Source organism: Pyrus communis, chromosome 5, assembly GCF_041283825.1.
Source record: "Pyrus communis isolate YQ-2024b chromosome 5, ASM4128382v1, whole genome shotgun sequence".
Classification (NCBI taxonomy): domain Eukaryota; kingdom Viridiplantae; phylum Streptophyta; class Magnoliopsida; order Rosales; family Rosaceae; genus Pyrus; species Pyrus communis.
The window spans coordinates 3,476,610-3,501,058 of record NC_142569.1 but is presented as its reverse complement, the minus strand read 5'-3'; the positions used below and the strand labels follow the sequence as shown (position 1 = coordinate 3,501,058).

At 36.1% G+C, this 24,449-nt stretch overlaps 2 protein-coding genes across 3 annotated transcripts; one reads left to right on the top strand and one right to left on the bottom strand.

The window, feature by feature from the left end:
- LOC137725836 (protein LIGHT-DEPENDENT SHORT HYPOCOTYLS 10) lies at nt 1–3,439 on the bottom strand. 2 transcript variants are annotated; one of them, XM_068464638.2, is made up of 2 exons: nt 2,625–3,439; nt 1–271 (listed from the first exon to the last, which is right to left on the bottom strand). In XM_068464638.2, the coding sequence occupies exon 1, from the start codon at nt 3,422–3,424 to the stop codon at nt 2,663–2,665; it is 762 nt and encodes a 253-aa protein (XP_068320739.2). In that variant the 5' UTR covers nt 3,425–3,439; the 3' UTR covers nt 1–271; nt 2,625–2,662. The 2 variants fall into 2 exon arrangements, with proteins under 2 accessions (XP_068320739.2, XP_068320740.2); XM_068464639.2 differs by having other exon boundaries at nt 1–259.
- An 11,519-nt stretch (nt 3,440–14,958) lies between these two features.
- LOC137725457 (protein SCAR3) lies at nt 14,959–22,820 on the top strand. Its single transcript, XM_068464144.2, has 9 exons — nt 14,959–15,625; nt 16,400–16,563; nt 17,188–17,311; nt 17,452–17,581; nt 18,073–18,140; nt 18,283–21,604; nt 21,722–21,817; nt 22,123–22,230; nt 22,332–22,820. The coding sequence occupies exons 1-9, from the start codon at nt 15,471–15,473 to the stop codon at nt 22,380–22,382; spliced, it is 4,218 nt and encodes a 1,405-aa protein (XP_068320245.2). The 5' UTR covers nt 14,959–15,470; the 3' UTR covers nt 22,383–22,820.
- Nucleotides 22,821–24,449: the final 1,629 nt, after the last annotated feature.

Here is a 24,449-nt window from a genome sequence, read left to right as displayed (position 1 = left end):
TTGATATGAAAATGTCCGGGATAACTAGAATTTAGAAATTAAAGTGTCGATTGCTACAACTTAAAATACAAACCATTGAGCTAGCTTTACGTACGCAGTGAACATTATTTAACGTAAACTAGCTAGCTAGAATTATATTTTTCAGAGAGGGAGAATTAATACATTATATATGATGAAGAGATGAGTCTTCTATAAATATTGCACCATTTCGATATCCATCGTGCATATATATGCATCCAATTGAGATCTTGTAGTGATCCTGCAGAGAAAACTAATGAAACAATCGTTAAATTTCAAAACGAATTAGTTAGTAGTTAAACATGATCAATGACATCAAATTTAATTACAGAAATTTCACATCTTAATCAAAGATAAATTGTTGTTACTACTTCTGTAACTTTTGCTTCCAACAAGTATGTATAACGTATTATACATATGCATGTACAAATTTCTTGAAACCATTGTCATTGTGAAGCTAACATGCATCCATCAAGTAAAGAGACGGAGAAAGAGGTAAAATATCAGGATATATAATGAACAGAATTAAAATGTACAAGAGTACCTATGAAGAACGATTAAACTCTATGAGAATATATTATACCCATCAAATCATGTAGTCGTATGAACCGTCCCATATCTGATCATATATTAAGACTCCTAATCATAATATCCCAAAATAAACAAGGGGGGAGCGTTATTGTCAGCGGATTTCATCGTATTTTTGGTGAAAATTTTTCATGTCACGGTATCAGAGTCTTTTCTCTCAATAACTCTCTCCTCATGTGATTTAGGAGAATTAACTTTTTTTTGTCATGGTGAGTATCCCCCTTTCTATCTCTTTTCTCGCATGACTAAGACCGTGACAAGAAATGTATTATTTATCCCTAATTTTTTTGGTCTATTGCGTTTACTTTCTCATTGAAATAAAACTGTGTTAATATGTTAAGCAAGAAATGAAATAAGATATATATATATACATGTAGAGCCTCCATACCAAAATATAGGTTGCTCTAGTTCTATGAATTACAACCTCCTGATATGGTACTCTCTCAACATCGATCAATTGGATCTAAGAAAAATGTTCATGCATGGCTAGCTACTTACCTATTAGTGCACATCAATGTTTAACTTCTCAAAGGTAGAAACTTATAAATTCAACCAAGATAAGAGACCTAAATACATCTCAATGCCTTTGAATTCATATGACTATTATCACTTGAATTTAAATATCTGGATAACAAACTAGAGTTTGACGTTGGCTGAGTTTCCTGTTTAACACAACAAGTCGTTAGTCTGGTTAGTGAACACTTTTTGCCACTTAAACAACGTTTAATTTTAGATACTAGCAAGCTAATTTAACCTTGCCAATCGATGTCATTTAGCTGTTCATGTGAACTTCAACTGGCCGTACAACCAAAGCTTGGAAAATTGGAGTTCATCATTTTTGTCGACTCCAAATTCCATTTTTCAATTCTCATTGTCTCAAGATCAGTCAATTATTTAGGAAGATAAGAAACAATACTAGATAATAGCTTGGAACATTCTTAAGTTATAATGCATAGGCAACAAGGTTGATTAATTACTTGAGTTTATAGTGGCATAGAATCCTAATTCTGTGGAATTAAGATAATACAAAATACGTGAAGATCTCATGTATAGACATACAAATCGATGCACAGCACACCAAGATCTTTAGTTTACAAACTAAACAAATCGTATGTCAACAAATATATACACATAAATATACATATATATGTGTATAAATATATCTGTGTGTGTGTGTGTGTATCTATGGTTTTGGATCCACCGCAAGAAATAATATATTGTTGCATGCATCCATACATACATATATATATAACGATTTGATTGGAGAGAATCATATATACTATTTTATATAATGAATATATACATATATACATATATACATATATCACTGTCAGCAATACTAGAACGTTAGTTCTTACGTCCAAAGCATACGACTCATGCAAGGACGTATGTTTGTATGGTATTATCACATATATGTGGTGCACCATGGGGAGCACTAAATCGCACAGAATCATAAGAGACCCCAAAACAAATGAAAAGAGAGAGTATATATACACACACACACTAGCAAGACACATATTTAATATTTAGGACAAAACAGAAACAGAGTTATGTCTGATTGATTGAGAGAAAGAGAGAGAAAGTAATTAATATATAGAGAGGGATCATAGATGTGATCAAGTAAAATTACCCACCTCTACCAATTTAATTAAGTTCTTCATCGATATCACTCAGTGCACTATTATGTATAGGCTATAGCTTGCAATAACTAAATCTAGATCTTGCAAATTAGGGTTTTTTGGGATTAGGGTTTTATGATGAAATTGAGATCTCAGTCTCAAATTTTAGTCAGAATTTTGAATCTTATAAATTTCAAATTAATTAACCTACCTCCTCCATTTTCCTTTCAGTTTAGACTCCCTTTTCGGGAATTGATGAAAACCCTTTTAACATGAAGCTGATCATGAATTACTATAACTAGGTAAATATCTACAGGTTACAGCAGCACGGGGTAGCTACCATATGTATACATAGTACTTGATGATTGGGTAACAAATTAAAAGAAAAAGAAAAATTACCGTTTAATAATCTCCATCAGAATGCCAAAGGAACTGATTCAAGACGTGATCTGCTTCAGAGGACCCTCGTTAATTGCCTTAAGCTGACCGTTCCTCTTCTTCTTCTTCTTGTACGGAATCCCTCTTGCTTTAGCCTGACACTCCTTCACTTCACGTAAGTAAACCCGAATAGCTCCATTCCCAAAAGGGTTTGTCTCCGGGGACCCTCCATGCTCCTCGTAGGCAGCACGGAGGCGTCCGATCAGCGCATCCAGACTACCCCATGCCTGCCTGAGAGGGCAGGTGCACGGGGCAGGCGGGTCAGGCTGCCCAAAGAAGATGCAACCGTGTAAGTGAACCTTAGTCTTTCCGAACTGATCCAAGTAGCGGAGGAAATCGAGGACGTGGTTGCAATTGCAATGAGAGAGTGACACTGGGGGTGATTGGTTCTTCAAGTACTGTCCGAAAGTGTTCCAGTCGCGGCGTTTCTGGGACTCGTATCGGCTGAGGGGTTGAGGTGCTTGCTGTTGTTGAGAAGTGGATCGTGATGAGGAGGAGGAGGCGCCCTCGATGGGAGTGGAGTCTTTTCTTCGATGACTGTGATCATGATGGGGTGCAGACATGATATTATCGTGGTGATGGATGTGGAGGAATTCCTGTGTATTTTTTGCAAGAAATGGAGAAATGACAAGGGGAAAAAGAAGGAAGCAAATAGAGAGAGAGAGAGAGAGGTGTGTGGAAGAAAGAATGAATAGGTTATAGTGCAATGAAAGAAAGATGAAAATCACATCTTGATGAAGTCTATAGAGAGGACTTGTCATGGGCCCTATGAAGGTGCTTTGTGTTCCTCTTTTTCTATCCCCTTCTCCATGACTCTCTCTCAGAGGTTGATTTTGACACTATTAGCACTAACTATATTTTATTTATGCTAATGTAACCTGTAGTGACATAGGGTACTACTCATCCAAAAGAATTAAGTCACACAACCATTTTTACTTCTCATACACCTCTTTTAATTTCGACTATCCGATCGAATAAATTGAAGAAAATCAATGACAAAAATTTAACAAGAATCTATTGAAGGTAAAAATAGGTGTGTAAATAATATCATCCTATAGTAATGCTAACGCAAACACAAAATATTTAATTGTTATATGACTTCACATTGTAATCACTAATCACATAGCATATTTATGGACTCCGGTTAATTACATAGAATAATCATTCATGTTAGTACTGTAGATATAATGTTCTCTTTTTTCATTTTATATAATCTAGCACAGTAATGATAAAAAAAATCAGGCAAGTAGAACTACACATAAGAACTAAGTCATTTAAATGCTACAACAATCTACCCTTCCCTCACTTTGGGCAATAGAATGTCCCTCCAGTCCATTAGACACCCATACTTACCAAAAGATGAAAATTAGTTACCGTCATATCACATATAGTTAATACTAATTAGAATTGAGTAATATTCGACACAAACACTAGATAACATGATTTAGACACGACATGACATAATATGACTAGATTTACCATCTTTAATGAGCAGTAAATGCACTAAGCAAACACAAGTAAAAGTTTATAGAATTATTAAAGAGCTAGAGATAGAGATAGTTTAGTATTGTGAAAAATTATTACCAACGTGGTCCATGATTTATATATTCACCCCCACTAATAAAGTTATCCTATTGTGACCAATAATGTACGTACGTATCCTTATTTTATTTTGGACACTGTTTTTTTTACCTTGAAGAATATACAAATGGAGTGTGGCCTTAGTATACTTAAATCTAGGGTTTGAAACTCTAGATTTTGGAGACATCTTTGAGAGATGGGTAAGGTAATGTATATGAGTAAATTAGAGGTCAATGATTCAAAACCCTCCTTTATATAAATAAATTAAGAAAAAAAGGTATACCTTAAATCTAAGTTAATTCTTTCAGGAAAATTATGGGAAAGAGAAAAGAAGAATTCTTTTACAATGATTATATGCATATCAAGAGTAAAGAATACGAGACACTAAAAAGAGGGGATGAAGCAAAGACATCTTTGAGAGATGGGTCCAACCCTAAGTTTATGTTCCGAATAAATAGTGTTGCTTGGAGTATGGACACCGGCTTTATAGATACAACTTGTTTGGCATTCTAGGTTTTATACACAGAAGCTGCTATTGACATTTTAAAAACGTTATTTTACATTCCTTATTATAGATCACAGGCCCTAGCTAGGGGACGAGCCAATTAAGTTAGGGTTGGAGTGAGAGCTAGAGTTAAGCTGTTTCATATAATTTCTCTTCTATTTTTAGATCGGCTGACTGGTTTGGTAAAGGGAGTGAGTTAGGATCAGAGTGAGCTAGGGTTTAAGTTGTTTATTAGACGACTCAAGAATACATATGATCATCGGCTACCTCGATCTGTGTCTGCCTCTACTCATCTCATTTCAATTAGCTTGAGTATTAATCTAAGCTCTAGGTAAAAACTATCTAATTGAATATTAATTTAATCGATCAGCTACCTTCGATCTGCGGTTACCTTTGATCGATCAGCTACCTATGACATAACAGCATATTTACCATATCAATTGTATCACGAGCACGTAAAGCTCATGGTAAAAACTATTCAATTACTACCGTCTGGTTTAACTCGTGGTAAATAGCATTAAACAATCAAATTTTGATCCGTTGTTAAAAGTGACTAAGTTACAACAGGCATATAAACCCGTGATGGAATATCAAAACCACCAATCGAGGATGAACTCCAGACCTAAAAATAATTTGTGACACTTATCAATCGATTGACGTAAAAAAATTATTTTCTGGTGACTACGAAGAACAAATTTGGGAGCCTGTGGATATATTCTATTCGATCAAACAATATTTGGGAGCCTGTGTGACTTATTGATCAAAACCTTTATGCTGCTTTCAGCTTTTTTCTGCCAAAGATGATGGTGTAGTACTAAAGGCAAACAAAATTTTCTCGGCAACCAAAATTTTACGTGTACATGCAAATACTATTTATCCTGTGGATTTACATCTTTAGGGATTTTGGTGTGCCCTTTGCTGGTCCCCTTGACACTTGACAGGTTACATACTCGATCTTCCTATATTTTTCTAACAAAAATATCCGGTGACTACTTCAGCAGTGCGCTTTACAGAGATCCACTGAGACAATCATTCTATATAATATATATCCTATGATACTAAATAAGAAGTCGCTAATTGGTGCAGTTGGTAAAGTTTTTCTTTTAAATTTGAGGAAGAAACTGGACGATCTATCATTTTTTTAGTTTATTATTCATGGACGTTCATAAGATCCTTTTCCTTTTTTTAGTTTATTATTCATGGACGTTCATATATAAGATCCTTTCACTTAGTAGCACTTTAAAGGATGGCATAGTCTTAATAAAGTTAAGGACGAGATTTAAATGAGAAAAGACTTACGATGAATACGTAGGCACCCAAAGATGAGGAAAGGTTGTGTCCAATATAACTTTATTTACAGATGATCTGCTGTAAAAACATCAAATTTGATTCTTTCATGCAAATCTTCATTTTTTTTTAATGAATAATTGTTCGCACTTTTGTCTTGTCTGGGCAAAGTAATTTATCTGAAAATGAAGATTTTATTGCATCTCTCTCTTGTAGATTGAACCAAACAAAACAAGTTTTGTCATATATATTCTGACCAGTGACCAAACGTATAAAGGTTGAATAGTCAAGTTTCTAGGCTTTTAGCAACGGAGAAATGCTATGGGACTCTCTCTCAAAGGGAGATTTTTATGGATTTTTTATCATCTTACAGTTTAAAGTTAATTTTCATCATAGTTTAATGTCAATTTATGTGTCAATATAATAAAATACCGTGCCACAAACATTAGGTGGTAGAAAGTCCATAGAGAATTTCACTTTTGAAAGAATCACTTTAGCAACATTATATATGGAAAGTGAAGGATGTTAAGGTACCTTACCAATGGATTGGCAATAAGTAGTCGCAAGATCTCTTAAATCTCTCATGTGTAACTTTCAACATCCTCACTTGCACCTTCTTTGGTGATAAGCATGGTAGATACCTAAATAATATATATATCAAGTGACGTGGTACCATGTGATGGTTTCACACACGTGAGTGAAGTTACTGTATTACTACAAAGAACTTTGTTAATTAAGGTTTTTATTCACAAACCAACTAACAATCAATGTAGCGAGATATCCAACTTTTTATAAGATTATTGAAATTTTTTTCAGTCCGCCGATCCACATCCTCACACGGATTATCAATTCAAAAGTAACACATGAAAAATAAAAACACATAATTATTATAACCTGATGCAGAGGCTCATTTTATAAATATGTATATATGTGTGTGTTCCAACTTCCAAACAAGCTATAACTATATTTTAAAGGTTTTTTAGTTAAATGGTTTTTGAGATTAGCTTAATTCTTTATTTTGGTATCTGACATTGAAAATCGATAGATGTGGTCTTTGAGTTTGTCCACCGTAAATCATTTTGATAATTCCATGAAAAATTTGTTAATATCCTCATTAAGTAGAGGTGGTTGGTGTGACAAAAATACCCTTAAAAGGTGGTTACATGGTCATTCACATGACAATTTAACAAGGATATTGACAGATTTTTCATGGGTTGACCAAAATAATTTACGATGGACTAATTCAAAGACCACTTCTATCGATTTCATTCCCTATAACCAAAATAAAGAGTCATGCAAAATATCATTTTGACTTAAAAACCATTACAGTGACTATTTAAGTTCTTCGGAAATAATTGAATGAAAGACATTACACACAAACTATCTAGCTATGATATCTGAGATACGAGAAGATCTTTGTGTGGGACAGCGTAGTATAACTTTTGTCGTTTATTATTCCGTCACTCAACGTGGACAATGGGACCAAGTGTTTGCCTATCAATGAATTATATTACCACTATTGTAAATTTCAATATAGTCACCACAAAATAATTAAATTTCGTTTAGCAACCATTTTATTTTTAATATTCGGTCTTTTAACTAAATATGAGATAAATTTACATAGAGAAAATAATAAGAGGAAAGATAATGGAGTAAAAAGCAATTGTAATGAAATATTATACATAATAAAAATTATAAACTATTCAAAAACATTGTTGGTGAACAATATTTTTGACGGAATTGACCTTCAATTACTGGCCATGCCCAACTTCTTTTTTGTGTTGCATAGTGGATTTACAATTTCACCCTTGGTGTACGCGTGTTGGTGATGGTGGACGCGTGATGGTGATGGTGGGCGCGTGTTCTCTCTCTCAGATCTATCAAGCTCTATCTCAATTAAAAACTAAAAGCAACTTGAAATGATTTTTACTTTAAGTTTTTGTTTCATGCATCTTCCGGGTTTGTCTATCCTCCATTCTCTTCTTTTAGTTCTTTCTCTCTCATTTCTTCAAAATGTTTTTACTTTAGCTAGCTAAAAAATGAAAACTAAAAACTAAAAATGAGATTGGTACAAAACGAACCCTAAGTTAACTTATGCTTGGTACAATACTTCTCCCTCTAATATGAGGATTGGTTACACTAATTAAGGCCACGCTATTAACCATTATAGTAAGTCCCTCTCGACTGAGAGTGTGAATTTTACATCGAATAACTAAAGCCTGCTTGCCTAATAGTTTAAACAATTTTGCACCTCTCCACCCACTATTATTTAGTTTTGAGTTGAATGCTCGCCTTTTAATACACTTTCGACTTTTGAGTCTTGATCGACTTCATACAAAGTAAACTTGATGAGCTTAATACGAAGTTTGGATGAAGAACTTCAAAGTACTGAAGAACTTCAAAGTACTGAAGAACTTCAAAGTACCGAGGAACTTTAGATTCAATTGTTAAAAATGCAGTAAATACTCAAGCATTACAAAGTTACTACTCAACACTACTAATGCACTAAACAAATAACTTTTAAATGATAGATTCTGTAAAAATATATAATGCGTCTTGTTTTCAAACTTCTCTATCTAATTTGTGTAGTCCCTTATCTGAAGATTTTGAACACACCACAAGCGTATGTTTGGTTGAAGAACTTCCAAATTCCAAGGGATTTAGACAAAGTGATGAAAAAATGGATCGCAATTAGTTAGATAGGAAAGAATAGAAATGCATCTACATGAGCATTCAAAGGTTATAAAAGGGATGTGTACATGACACTTTTTAGATAGTCATTTGCAAATCTCGCTCACATGTCCTGTAATGATAAGCATATTAGTATTGGAAGGGAATGTCAAAATGAGAACAACCCTTTACCTTACCTTACATTTGGTAGAATCAAACCTTTCTATGTTTCTTCTCTATTTTTTTAGAATTAGTTGTACAATCAAACTTGTGTGATGCATAGTGAATTGCAGCGCAGGAGGGTCACTTTAAATGGAAAGAAGGAAAGTGGGTTATGCTCGTATTGCATTTGCACTGAATCTCAGTTGCTTTATAAGACAAGCAAAATCAACTTAGGGGTAGGTAGATGCTTGCTTGCTTATATTACCAATTTTTTATTTTTTTTTTCCAAATGCTTACATTACTAGTTAAAAGTCACTGTAATGTTTATCATCTAATTTATTATTGTTAAATAAGTTTAAATTTTAAAATTTATATAGTTGGCATACACAAATTTTAAATTTTAAACTCATCTAATAATAATAAATAATGTAACGAACAAAAATGTGGCTTTTGGTTGCTACCAAACGAATTATTACCATTTTTTCGCTTTTTATTTCCTTACAGCATGGACACGTGGTTGGCCCCATTTCCTTGTCCAATTTCTCTATGATTGTACTTCCTGGTCAAAACCCTAAAAATTTGAGTTTGACTTTAGCCTGTCAGTTTATTTACCCGATTGTTTGCCACCCGATCCAAAATATTTTGGGCCGACCCTAAGATTGAGAGCAGGCTCGGTATTGGAGGCCCATTAATAACCTTGTTTTCTTAGTCACACTTGTTGGTCTCTCAATCCCAAGGAGGCACAGGATACACACGAGGAGGCTCTCTGCAAGGATCTCACATAGGGCCGGGCTCGAAAAATAAAAAAATTGAAAAAAAATCGAACCAAATATTTAAGTGTAGTGTTATTCACACATCTTGTTAATTTTTATTTTTTGATATTCTTCAATTCATTCGATTTGATAACCGACAATTGAGAGGGATTTTTAGGAGATAAAAATGAGTGTGGAGATAGCACCGTCCTAAAAATCCCGAACCAATCGAAAATCAAAATGAAACTAAATAACCCAAACTGAATAAAAAATTATTGGTTCAGTTTTTAGTTTTGGTGGTTCATAAACCGAATTGAACTGAATGAGATTTAACAATTTTCAAGCCCAATTCCAAGTCAAACATTTGGGTAATTCAACCAAAGATTAGGTAAACCCAACTTCAGGCTCAAATATGTTGAAAACATTATTCCATATATTATTTTCTTCATTCCCTCCAATTTCTACGTTAACAAAATAAATAAAATAAAAACTGAAAAAAAAAAGAAAAAAAAAAGGGAAACGAACTAGACTGAACCAAAAAAATGGAACCGAATAATTCAGTTTCCCTTAGTAAATTTTAAAAACTAAACCGAATAGTAATTTTGATTTGGTTTTCGATTTTGGCTAAAAACCGAATCGAATGGAACCAAACTCAACCCTAATCTCAAGTTGGGTCCATTTTGGTGGCTCAAATTTAATTTTTTTATGTCTTAAGTAGATAAGTAATGTGACACAACGATCGTACGTAGGAATTTTCCATTAGAAATGACTCTATTGGAATCGGTTTTAGAGCTTAAATCGATCATGTCGGTAATGATTTTGTCAAACCGGAAACTTACCACATTAACACGGTTTGGCTCGGTTTCAGTTAAGTTTCACAGTAAAAAAGGCAATGTGGTTTTGTGTCCCCGATACATATGGAGCCACCAAACTTCCTAAATTGATCATAAAACAAAGGAAGGAGAGTACTTGCCGCCCCAATTCTGAAATGGATAGCCACACATAGCACTGTGTGTGCCCAGACATATCTGTTTCAAAGTTAATTCTATTTTTATCCTATAAATTTGTCGCACCAAATAAATTTCAAAATATATTCACTCCCACCTCTTCTTTGAATGCCTTTTTACCGAAGGCCTATGGCAGCATGTGTTGATGAGGTTTGGGGTTCATTGGCTTCATCCTCCATGGCCTTCTTTTGTGGACTCTGTGGCAGCCATTGGCGGGGGAAATTCCTTCCCGTGGTGGTTAGAAAGCTCTCTTTTGCAGTAATTGTCTATTGCATATGGTGTGAATGAAAGAAATAACCGCATGTTCAATAATTGTAGAAAAACTCTTGCTGCTCTTCTTCAGTCGATCACTAATATGATCCGATGTTAGCTGTGTACTTTGCATGTTAAGCCCTCCACCATTAACATGATGGTCCTCCATAACTAGAATGTTGCTGCTCCTTATGCTTTCTTGTCGTCTTCCTGCGTGGGTTAGGCTTTGTTTTGGGTTTCTTGTCCCTTTCGTTTGTGGGTGCTTTGGGAGTTTCTTTCTGCCTGCTTTTTGTCCCATGTTCTCTTTGGGCTTTGCCATGTTAATATCACTCTTTATTTAAAAGTATATATATTCTAGCTTTTCTCAACATCTAAGAGAAAAATGTCACTTAGTACTGCGGTGTCGTGATATTTATCCTTACTTGTAAGTGAGAGGCAATGTCGGATTCAAGATTTGAACCTTGGGGGTCCCAATGTTAAGGTCCAAGTTTTTTTTATAGAAACATAGCGAAGTGCGCAAACAAATTTTAGTTTATTCACGGAAGCATTTCAACGAATACTTAGTAGGTTTGTCGTCGTTAGTCTAACCGTGTTGCACATATGTCAACAAATATTGACATTTGGCGAATCAATTTGATGAGTGCTATCAAAAGCATTTGTCGAGTGTTGTCAATGCAACCTGCTGCGTGCTTCCCGTATATGCTTAGCATACATTCAGAGGGTCCTCAAAGGACCTTCACATGCTTGTTTCTCGGGCTCCGAGCGGTCCTGATTCCAAAAGTTCGAATTTTATGTTTGACAAATTCAATACTAATTTATTCCATATCTTTTCATGTACAAGTATCGATTGTTAAAAAAATTAAACAACTTTGAAACTTTGAGTTTAGAACTTTAGAGTAAAAAACTTGTTCATTGACGATGACCATGATTCATGCATGTGAGCAGGGCATCTTTAGACTGGTCATAAACGTGTGTACATACACGTGTGACGGATAGAGGACCCAGAACCCTTAATTGCAAATATTTATACCACCAACTCTGCAATCTGCAGTCCATACAAAGCTGAATGCTGACAAGATGAACTTATTGAAACAAAGATGGGATCGGCACCAGGCTGTCCCAGTACAAACCTTTGCTACCTACCTCAATATATTACAAACACTACTGGATCCGTTCTTGAATTATACCTTGAGTTGCATTTTTTTAAACGATTAGGAAAGATCAATACTATAACTCGAAGTTAAATTGAAAGACGGGAGTAACTATTAGAAGAGTTCACGAGCTAAAAATTAGAAGGATATTGTTATCAACATGTGAACAAGAACAATTTGCACTTGTCGAAAGACAACATTTTCTTGTTAGCTTAAAACCACTCCGTGTTTCAAATACATTGAAAAATCTCTATGATTCATGGTGGGGTTGGCAAGTTCTAGGTCCATATGAAGTATGGACCATCAAATTTAAAATTTCACTCCCTTGGGTATGCAGCAGACCTCATACAGTCCTGCATGTAGTCCCATATGGTCATCATATACAAACAAAACAGTCCACTTCCTTCCTCTGTTTTTCCTTTTTGTAAAAGGAGTCACCTGCAAATCACCATAAATTGTTTTTGGGCATCCGGAGGAAATTATATCAATTGTCTCTCAATTAAAAATTCATGATCATTGATCTCTTAACTCATCAAAACATACAGTTATAATTTTTTTCGATAACTCTGTTAGAACTTACGTCAAAATGAGTCATCTATCACGCACGTAAGGTTGAATCGAGGGACAAATATAGAAAACCGAATAAGAAATTTGTAGCAATGGTCTCTCAACTTTAACCCAATTAGAGAAATGGTTCCTCAACTTTAACCTAATTGGAGCAATAGTCCTACAACTTTAACACAATTGTAGCAATGGTTTTTCCAATATGACTCATTTTGACGGAGTTGACAAAAATAATCATAAGTGCATGTATTGATGAGTTAACATAACATAGTCACGGATTTTTAGTCAATAAATCATTGCTCCGATTAAATTAGAATTAAAGAATCATTATTACAAATTTCTCCTTAATATAATTGAATTATCAACCTTATTTTATCATTTGTAATAAGAAAATAATTCTCTCTTAGCAACGGCTCTAATCATGCAGTATATCCGGCTTTTACTTTTTCTTTTTTATTCCTAATTAATTATTATGCAAATACTTGCCTAAAGTACTACATCATAGCAAGCATGTTTTGGAATCAATGATCTACTCGGTCTGCCACGCTGCTCATCCTATAAGCATTGCACTAAAACGGCGACCGATGTTGGTGGTGGTTATTCACGGCGGTAGCGTGGAAGCCCCGCCACGAAGCTGCTACTATCTTTGGTGACAGTGCCGTAGTAGTAATCTGTATTTATTTCACTTCAAATATAATATAACTCTCGTGATCTCATTTATATTTTAGGTTAGGTATGACCAGATGTACTAGGACTCGGTATCATAACTTCATATTAAAATACTCATAAAAATATAAATATAAAATGGTTTTTGAATAATAAAATCTGCATTTTGTTACATTATTTTTTGGGGGGTGGAGTGTAAGCTAACTAAGATTCTGGGTTGCTGGTTGAAGGTCAATCCCGCACCAAATTTGAGGTGATGAGATAATATAGATTACACCAAATTCTCTCTCTCTCTCTCTCTCTCTCTCTTCCGTTTTATAATTCTTCGGTTAAATAAGCCTACAATTCGTTACATTATTTTGGGGGTGGAGTGGAAGCTAACTAAGATTCTGGGGTTGCTGGCTGAAGGTCAATACCACACCAAATTTGAGAGGAGGCGAGTCAACGCCACTGACTGAAAGAAGATGGGGACCTAAATGTTTGTTCATATATTATTTGGATGAGAATCTTAGGTCATCTCATCACTTGTTAAAGGGAACATGAAAAAAAGGAAAATATAAACTTTGATCAGCAATTATTAAAGGCACAAATAATTTCTAGGGTACCAAGGACAAAGAGTTAGGTCGATTATAAGCATAAAAACAAGGAGAAACAAAAAATCTAGTTGGTGTAGCGATTTGGAGAGAGAATCAGATTCTTTTTGTGAGGATTTCGGAAATCTTCCAATCACCTATGTTCATCATATATAGTGTGGTAAGTTTTTATCAAGTACTGTTTATATTCAATTTTTAAATAAAACAATTTACAATGATTTCTGATGCACAATGTACGATAAATGGATGTGATTGAAGGATTCTCGCAGAATTAAGTTAGTGTGTTTTTCTCTTTGTATAGAAATTCTAAATCCTACTAATTGTAATAGATTAGATTAGAATATCACTGAACGTAAAAAAATATACCCTATGTTTTTTTAGCCACTGTAAAGTTGCAAAGAGAGTGTTTAGTGACAGATTGGCAGTTGTCACATGCATAACTGCCTTAGGGTGATTGGGCGACTGTTGTTGCTAACAAACTCGAAAATTAGTGAGAAGGTTCTAGAGGACATCAATGTAAGAAATACATTACTGTATTTAACCACCAAATTTGTTGGAAACTTTAAAGAAAAACTATTGGTACTGTTTACTTTAACGAAAAATCATATTTTTACACTAAAAAGTTAATTATGATATTATTCACTTTACTTTTTATTTTGTTCTTATCGTTAAAACTCAAAGTTTTCAAACCATTTTCATTAGTTTTCTTTTTGTAATAATCTTTTGTAACGAGTGAATTTGAATCCCTTGAAACACAGTGTATACTATACGTTGATCTATAACTCATGAACTCATGTTAATGTTTATTTTCTTAAAATGGATTAGCTGATGGCTTCGTCGCAACAATCCACTCTTTTAGAGGTCGGAAAGAGTAACAGAGATATTTCAACCATCTTTTAACCACCATCGTGTGATTTACTAATGTCAAAAATCGAATTAAAAAAATGATGAAACCTAGAATTTGACCACCCTGTGGTTCATATTAATGACTCAATAGTATGAATATGGCAAGTGCAGCAGTCCATTTCATCATTAATTTTGTGGACAGTACAACTTATAATTGAGATAATTAGCATTTAATCCTAATTTGCCGCCCATTCAATCCACATTTGGAAATATCACGTTCATATCCCCAGCCACCCTCCCATCACACAATTTTTTTGTAGCCAGAATTGAAAATGATACAAAACCAGAAAAACCCAATCGAAATTCCACTTTTACCCTTATTCTTTTGAAACGCATCCGAGTTCTCAAAGGTCAAGTCACCGCCTAATTATATAAAGATATAAGGGCAGTTTAGGTAGTTCGACCCTCTGCGAACACAATGATTTGTCCGTTGTGCCCAAAGAATGGCTTGCAGGGTTGGCAATGTCGCCTCTCCCTTTCTCATTTCCGAACGACACAAAAACACTCGCACACTCACAAATCACAGTCTCTCTCTCTCTCTCTCGGCAGTTAAGCTGCTCCAATCTCTCCACCTACTCTCTCTCTCCATTACATTCCTTCATTCATTGCAAATTGTTCTTTGTAAAGCTTGAAGCTTGTTTTGTCGCTATGAAACCATTTGGTCGGATTTTCTGAGGAGAAAGAGAAAATCAGCTCAGAAAGAAGTAAAAGATGCCGCTGGTGAGGTTTCAGGTGCGGAACGAGTACAGCTTGGGGCAGCCTCAGCTGTACAAGGAGGTGAACAGAGAAGATCCCAAAGCTGTGCTCGACGGCGTCGCCGTCTCTGGCCTCGTCGGGATCTTGCGCCAATTGGGGGATCTTGCCGAGTAAGTGTGCCTTCCAATTTTACTCAGGCAGTTCATTTCTTGCTACCCTTTTGCATTTTCTTCCGTTTTCTGCCTGTTTCTCCATCTGGGTTCAGCTCATTCACTCTAAAGTTTACATCTTTTGGGGTTGAAGTGAATGCAATTTGGTAACTTTTGTAATTTGGCAAATTGGGTTTTGCTTAATGGTTATTATTTTTTGAAATTAGCTGACAAATCATTGGTAATTGCATTTTCTTTTAGATTAAACGTTGTGGGATTATAAGTTGAATGTTTGTTGTTTTTCCTTGCTGTTTAAGTATTATGCCTCACTGCGCTATATGGGGATTGGGGTGCATGAGTTATCACTTTCCTAAGGCACTTGACTGTTTCTGGAAAGGCTCTGGATCCTGAATCTTTGTAGTTTTCTGGGGTTATGGTGTTTAAATCATTGCAAAATATGGTAGCTTTGTGTTGCAGCTACTTTCAGCATAATGTCATTTTGGGGTGCTACTAGATTTCGTGGTAGCTCCTGTTGGTAAAATGTAACAATTTATCATGGTCAAAGAAACTTAGTTGCCAGTTGCCAATGAACTTTACTTTGTGGCCTGTTTGGGGACATTTAGATGTTCATATTTTTAGAGTAGTGGACCCGTATTTCAGTTCCTGTGAAGCAAAAATTTGGACCTTTGATATAGGTGATCAAGTTGGAAATGTATAACGCAATAGGTTGAAGATAGTGATTATTGTTTTATAACAACTGTTGTTAACAGTACTAAAGTAACTTAAAATATGTAGGTTTGCAGCAGAGGTCTTTCATGGCTTGCAAGAGCAAGTGATGACAACATCTTCTAGAAGCCATAAACTGATGGTTCGTGTGCAACACATTGAAGCTGCACTTCCTTCCCTCGAGAAGGCTGTACTTGCTCAAACAAGTCACATACATTTTGCTTACACCGGTGGTACGGCTTTTGTTTCTACCTCTATGTCTGTATATCATATGCCAGCTATTAACATCAACAGATGTCGTTCTCTCTTGTGCAAACTGCTCTTCTCATAAAGTTCTATACTGGTGATTTTATGATGTAAAAAGGAAATTGTCTATGGTTAGTTTTAGCTACCATTTACCATTTACATTCATTACAAATTTTATTGTAAGTTTGTTTTGACAACCATTAAAGGACCAGATATCGAAACCTAAAATCATCCTTAAGGGAAAGTCTAGGAAGATAGAATTATGTCGATTCATATTTAGTGCAAGTATTCTTTTATGGTTTTGTAAACAAGAGAACTGCAATTTTCTCAGAAGTGGGTTATTTTTTCCATATACAATCTTGCATTTAAATTATCTTGGAAACCTTGGAGAACACTACTGACCATAGCGGCAAATTTACACGTGGGACAGCATTACATAGACTGTTAATTTTGAGGGGATTACTTCTGTACAAACCTTTCGTGATTGACCTTGTTTCATCTATTCTTTATTGTGGATATAGTTTTGTTATATACTCTATAATGCTTATTCCATGGATGTGACGTCATTAACCTGATAATTGAATCATTAATAGAAAGCGGTTGCTTTGCAGGTATAGAGTGGCATCCTCGTATTCGAAATGAGAAAAATCATTTGATCTACAATGACTTGCCACGTTTTATCATGGATTCATATGAAGAATGTAGGGATCCTCCACGTTTGGATTTACTGGACAAGTATGATTGAAATCTTTTCTTTACCTATCTTTACCTCAATTGGCTTACATTTCATGGATAATTTTTTTTATTTAGCTTAATTAGCATACAAGTAGTGTAAGTAACTGTCACATGATGGAATCCTTTCCTTTACCGTTCAGATTTGATACTGGTGGCCCAGGATCTTGTTTGAAGAGATATTCAGATCCAACCTTTTTCAAAAAAGCATCAGCTATCCTTGATGAAGAAAATGTTAAAGTCCGAAGATCTAGGAAAGCTCAAAGAAGCAAGGTATGCACCTACGTTTTGAGGAAACACAATAAGCAACTGTTAACCATTATCAGAAGTGGCTATTTGATAGTGAATCAAAGAATGCCCAAATAAGCATAAGTTGCAACCTAGTTATTGCCAACCCATGTTAGGTTTGGTTTTGGGTTTGAAAAGCCTCGACCTGGTCAGTTCTGACTGGAGAGCAACCTAAACCATCCCAAATCTTTGCCCACTCTTAGACATTAGTGCTCCATTCCAAGCGGAGAATTTGTATTTCATATTTCAACGTACTTTGCTTATGCTTTCATATGCAATATTTTGGATGAGTAGGGCTCCAAAGTTTTCTTAAGAGAGATAGATGCAGGCATATTTTATCATTGTTAACAATTTCTTCTTGAGAGAGCTTGTTTTTCTGCTATCTGTATGCAATGCTTTATTGGATCATTCTCTCTTAAGTACCTTGATGGTTCTGCCAGTTGGGATTTGTCTAATTAAAATGTTGAAATGGACAGAAGAAAAGAGGATCACAACGTAATGGAGATGTATTGCGTGGTGCATCAGCATCTAATCGCAGTAGCAGGTATCCTATATGTTTACAAAGACACACACACACACACACACATACTTAGAGGAATTCTCTAATTAATTCATAATGTTTAAGTGACTTATGGCTCTCATCTTTGACTGAATGGAATTAAAATACTAGATGTCTGACTATGCAGAATGCAACATATTTCTCCCATTGTAAATGGGCGAAGCTCATCTTCTCAAACTGGCTCCACAGCAGACATGGCATTAAAATCTGACCTGGGAGACAATTCCATTTCTTTTGATTCAAGAACTGAGTCGGGATATATTGAGTATGCTGCCCATCCAAGTTCCTCCATGCAAGCCGAAGAACATGAATCCAAGGAATCACCTGCTTCTAAGTTGGTGCAACATGATGATACTATTGATTCTGTTTCGCCTGCTGATCAAACTGGATTGGTCGGTGATAACTCTCCTGGAAGTTCATTACAGGATCAAGTTACCTCTGGTTCATCTTGTGTTAACTGGGATGTGAAAACAGAGATAGTGGATCCAAAATGTCAACAAAATGGTATAGATGAAACTACAGAGATACATCCAACAAAAGATGACTTGGATGCACATGAAGCTGGAGCTGGTAACTTTAGAATTGTTGAGCGAATGGATGCCCTCTTTGTTGATGAAAACATTGTGGAATCAATTTCGATCAGGAACCAGACTGATGAAATTGAAAGTGAACCAGACAATTTCATGGATGCTCTTAACACCATTGAATCAGAATCTGAAACCGATTTAGATTGTCTAACAAAACGAGAAGTTGAACATTTCGCCTCTGTTGTCAGTAACGAAGAACCATACAGGGTGCATGACATTAGCCTTGATTGTTCAGGCCTTCAAACTCCAACTTTTGAATTTCATACTTCAACATCTTACATTTCCTTCGAAGCAGAAGTGCCGACAGATCTGCCAAACTCAGCCTTGTCAGAGAGTCCTACACATAAGCAGATGCCTCAGATAGACATCGAACCTTCTAATCCAAACCACACTGTAGGCACCAATAGTGCTGACTTTTTTTATGGTTTAAGGTTAGAATCTGTTAGTGGTGATTCAACATCCTCTGGCTCCGGAACTACTAATTTGGAGGATAAGACCATAAGCAGTTTATATATTCCTAAAGAATCTCCTGCTGACATTTCCAGGAGCAATTCAACATCTTCCAGGAGCAATTCAACATCTCCTTCCTCTGGAACTACTAACGAGCAGGACAAGACCATAAGCAGTTTATGTGAGGCTCAAGAATCTCCTGCTGACGATTCCAGGAATAATTCAACACCCTCTGGCTCTGGAACTACGAATGTGAAGGATGAGATCACAAGCCCTTTATGCGAGTCTCAAGAATCCCCTGCTGATGATTCCAGGAATAATTCAACACCCTCTGGCTCTGGAACTGCAAATGTGAAGGATGAGATCACAAGCCCTTTATGCGAGTCTCAAGAATCCCCTGCTGACATTTCCAGGAATAATTCAACACCCTCTGGCTCTGGAACTACGAATGTGAGGGATGAGATCACAAGCCGTATATGTGAGTCTCAAGAATCCCCTGCTGACATTTCCGGGAATAATTCAACACCCTCTGGCTCTGGAACTACGAATGTGAAGGATGAGACCATAAGCCGTTTATGTGAGTCTAAAGAATCCCCTGCTGACATTTCCGGGAATAATTCAACACCCTCTGGCTCTGAAACTACAAATGTGAAGGATGAGATCATAAGCCGTTTATGTGAGTCTCAAGAATCCCCTGCTGATATTTCCAGTAATAATTCAACACCCTCTGGCTCTGGAACTACGAATGTGAAGGATGAGATCACAAGCCGTTTATGTGAGTCTCAAGAATCCCCTGCTGACATTTCCAGGAATAATTCAACACCCTCTGGCTCTGGAACTACGAATGTGAAGGATGAGATCACAAGCCATTTATACGAGTCTCAAGAATCCCCTGCTGACATTTCCAGGAATAATTCAACACCCTCTGGCTCTGGAACTACAATTGTGAAGGATGAGATCACAAGCCGTTCATACGAGTCTCAAGCATCCCCTGCTGACATTTCCAGGAATAATTCCATAAATTTCTGGACTAATGGTGGCCTATTAGGACTTGAGCCATCAAAACCTCCTGATTTCACCATGCCAAGTCCTATAAGTCAAGATTCTGCTAACAGAAGTCACACTGAGACAGTTGGTCTCTCAAATCATGCTTACAAGCTTATAGTTGATGAGCACGAATGCGAACATAGTCCATTGGTTGAGAATGCTGGTGGTAATGATAAGGATTTGAGTTCTAAATGTTCCATATCATGCTCGGAGAATCAAGATGATGGCATCACTTTCAAGAAAATACCTAACGGATTTTCACCCACTGAGTTGTATCCAAAGCTTCGTAATCTTGGTGATACGATGGAACCTGGGACTGTGTTGCCAGTTGCTCCATATGGAAAATCCACTTCCAATGAAGCGAATCAGGAGAATGAGGAAAGCTCTTCTCGGGTTTTTGGGCTTGGCCGTAGGTTACTTGTGAATGGTTTTGGTAGAAAAGCTGCACAGGCTCACGATGACGGATCTGAGCCTGCTAGTTATTTAAATGCTGGTGTACTGGACCAGAAAAATGAGCAGCACAGAGTAGAGTACCAAGCATTTCCGGAGACATCCTTCAGAGATCAGTTTGAGCATGGAACTGGTATTGGTTCATCTCCTTCGTCACCACCGCTTGAACATATGAAAATATCTTTCCATCCCGTAGATGGCATTGAAACTTCCATACTCAAACTGAAATTATCTGATGGCAATCAAAGCCATGAAAGCATAAGAGACATGTTTCAGTCATTTCAGTTGATCCCAGAACCTGCTATTCCTTTGCATGAATTTGGTTCTGATTCCGATGATGACACATTCTGTAGATCATCTCCATATATATCAGATGATTGTCATAGCCAACTCTCGGAGTCGAATTCTGAACAATGGGAATCTAGTGAAACTCTAGAAAGAAATAAACATGGACTGTATGATGGTTTATGTGGATTCTCATCAGAGGAACGTATATCCACCTCCCCAGAACTGGGCGGAATATCCCATAATGCCACTTATGGTGACGGTGGAAGTAAAAGTGTGCACACCGAGAATGGTCTGGAACATTCTCTCTCTGATCCTGTACTTGAGCTTCCAAGTTTCGATGCTTTGGGACCTGTACTTCAGCAAGAAACAAAAGATGATTCAGATCCAAAGGATCTCCCTGGTTTGAGATGTTCAGTGGATTATACACCAGGACCACCACCTCTTCCTCCAGTGGAATGGCGTGCTTCAAAACCTCCCTCGAATGTTACAGAAGAAAAACAAGATGCATTCGAAGGTTTTCGACATGCATTAAATGCAGAACTTTTGGGGTCTATCACCCTCCAGCAACCTAAGCCACCAGTAGAGCAACAACAAATGAATGAGGATTTCATTAACCCGAAACGCAAGGTATCATTTTGTTTAATTAAATCCTATTATTTTAAGGCATGAAAGGTATTCAAATAGAAATAGTGGGGAGTGAAAACTGCTAAAGGACAGATTATCAAATTCTTCTAACTGCAACAGGACCAGCACTTGAATGGGCAGAAAGAAGCTGATCAGGCTCTAAATGGCAAAGGGATAGACGAAAAAGAAGATTTCCTACAACAAATCAGAACAAAGGTGAGTCACCATTTTTTCTTGTCATTTGGCTGCTTTCCAAGTACAAGTCACTTTGTGTTTGTACTGGAGCGTTTCATACTCATATGTAAAACGTGCCAAATCGAGGTTTTTCTCATCTCTTCTACTGCTGCGGATCCATATAAGCTCTATTACTTGGAGCAGGCCTGGTTGTACTAAATCTTGATAGATTGATTTTATCTTGTAGTAAGGCTTTGCTAACTTTGTGACCTTGCGAACCACATTAGAGTAGACTAACAAAGAAAGTATTGCTAACTTTGTGCTCATTTCTTCTTACGTCCTTCCAGTCATTCAACCTGAGACGCACAGTACCAGCTAAGGCAGCCGACACACCAGTACCCACCACCAATGTCAAAGTCACTGCAATTTTAGAGAAAGCAAACGCCATTCGCCAGGTTCCCCATTTCCCGCTGTCTCTTTACTTTCCGTTGCCTTTTGTCCATTCTCATTATTTGCATCACAGCAACCAAATTGACAATTTATCAAAACTTATCAGGCTGTTGGGAGCGATGAAGGTGACGATGACGATACCTGGAGTGACACTTGATTCAACCGTGGCTATGCCATCCCGGGAAAAGCAACCCGCTTGTTGGTTGGAGTTCACAAACTTGGCCGAGGGCCGAGGCTGTGTTATATATATGTGAATAACTTCAGTTTCTTTTGTAATTAAGTGTAGGTGCTAATCTTGTATCCATCCAGTGCAGTAATTTTGATTGATCCCTTTACATATTTGAGGCAACCATTTATGTAAAGGGTGGTCCTATCCACACACACATTTTTACCTGTCACAAACTTCATATTAATTTTTGTCCTTTGATCATCTTCGTTTCATTCGATCCGACGACCGAAAATTGAGAGAAGTGTGTAGAAGGTAAAAAAAGATGCGTGGATAGTACCACCCTATATAAAATGCCTGAATATATAAATTGTTGCTGTCTGATTATATTTCGGGAAATTGCTTTCTTAGTCACGTTTAAGTAAACCATTTTTTCTTGTGAGTGCCAAATTTAGAACACAACTTTAAAACGACATTGGCCATAATTGTGTTTGCGTCATAATTTTTGACCTGTTTAGCACGATTAATAAACTGTTTATGTAATCGTGTAACCTGCTAATCCGTATTTGATCCACAGAAACTGTATAATATGATAAAACCTATTTAAATTGAAAACGAAATGACATGTTGATGTAAAATTTATACCTATGCTTGTTAAACTGGTAAATCGTGTCCTTACCATGTATTATGTTTAATAATCGTATTGTACGTGTTTGGGTTTGGGAAAAAATACCTCATTAATAACTGTCATGTTTAGGTTGACCCAACTGTTTTTCTCTTAACGATCCACCTTGAACACAAATTAACATGACATCGTAAAAGACTTGTCACTCAACTGATTATCACATTATATGAACAAAGAATGTCTAATATATTCGGCCAAGAACCCAAAGCCCTGATTTTTAGAAGTATTATTTCACAATTGATTATTTCTACAGATAAAAACCAGTTTTTTTAAAAGTACAGGAATACCAAACTAACGCTACGTGTGCAGCTAAACTACTACCAACCAGACTAATAAAAATGAAACAGAAACAGAAACGTGAAAAGTACCGAGTATTTTATACAAAATAAGAAAGAGTACATGCATGCAGATGGGGTAGTAGTCTGAGATCAACTTTCTGTAAATTTCCTGTCGGATTCAGAATTTTAAAAACACATATAACTGCGTTTCCAATTCATCAGACTTTTAAAAGACGACTTCTTCTTTCTTTTGTCCCCCATTCTTTTCCCTTTTTCTTTTTACCTTCTTTCTTTTCTTCTAGAACCTATCTGTATGATATCTCTACAGTTTCCTTAATATATATATAATATGTATGTATATTTTATGTAAGATATATATACATATATATGTTATATAAAATATCTGTAGAACACGATTTATTAATTAATCTGGTGTTGGGCTGGCACTGCAGCCAACCGGCACACTGAATTCAGTATTTAGTATATTATAGGTGAAACACGAAAAGAAGACTTTCTTTTTCATTTGATTAAAGCCACTTGGCCACGGATTAAAAAACCCTAACAGCAAAGCAACGAGCATTGCTTAATACTAATCTTTCCAACTCACCCTAGATTGGCTTTATTTAAAAAAGATATAACAAGAAGTGATATGCGATTAGATATTAGAGGACATATCACTTCTCCTCTCTTAAAAAGTGAGAGATGTGATATTACAAATTAACAACCGTAAGCGTGATTTGATGGGAAGTATAGAACAGAAACTCCAGTAGAATTGTTTGATTAAGTTATCTCTTAAATTGGGAGAACTACTTTTAAATTGTGTTGGACACAAAACACACTTGATATTTTATATTTTTGTGAGAAGTGTTCTACGTATAACGTGGTCAGTCAATTCTATCTAAGTTTTTCTCGGATTGCCAGAGGGAAGCAAGTTATATACGTTCATCTGCCACCTAGGATTAACCTTCCAACCTTGTTTAGTTCCAAAGTAAATGCCCGTCAAATGAAAATTACCTTGAACTAATTAAGGGAATAATTTGAACATTTCAACTTCAAAATTGGCTATGAGAAAGGAAATGCCAATATTATTCTTGT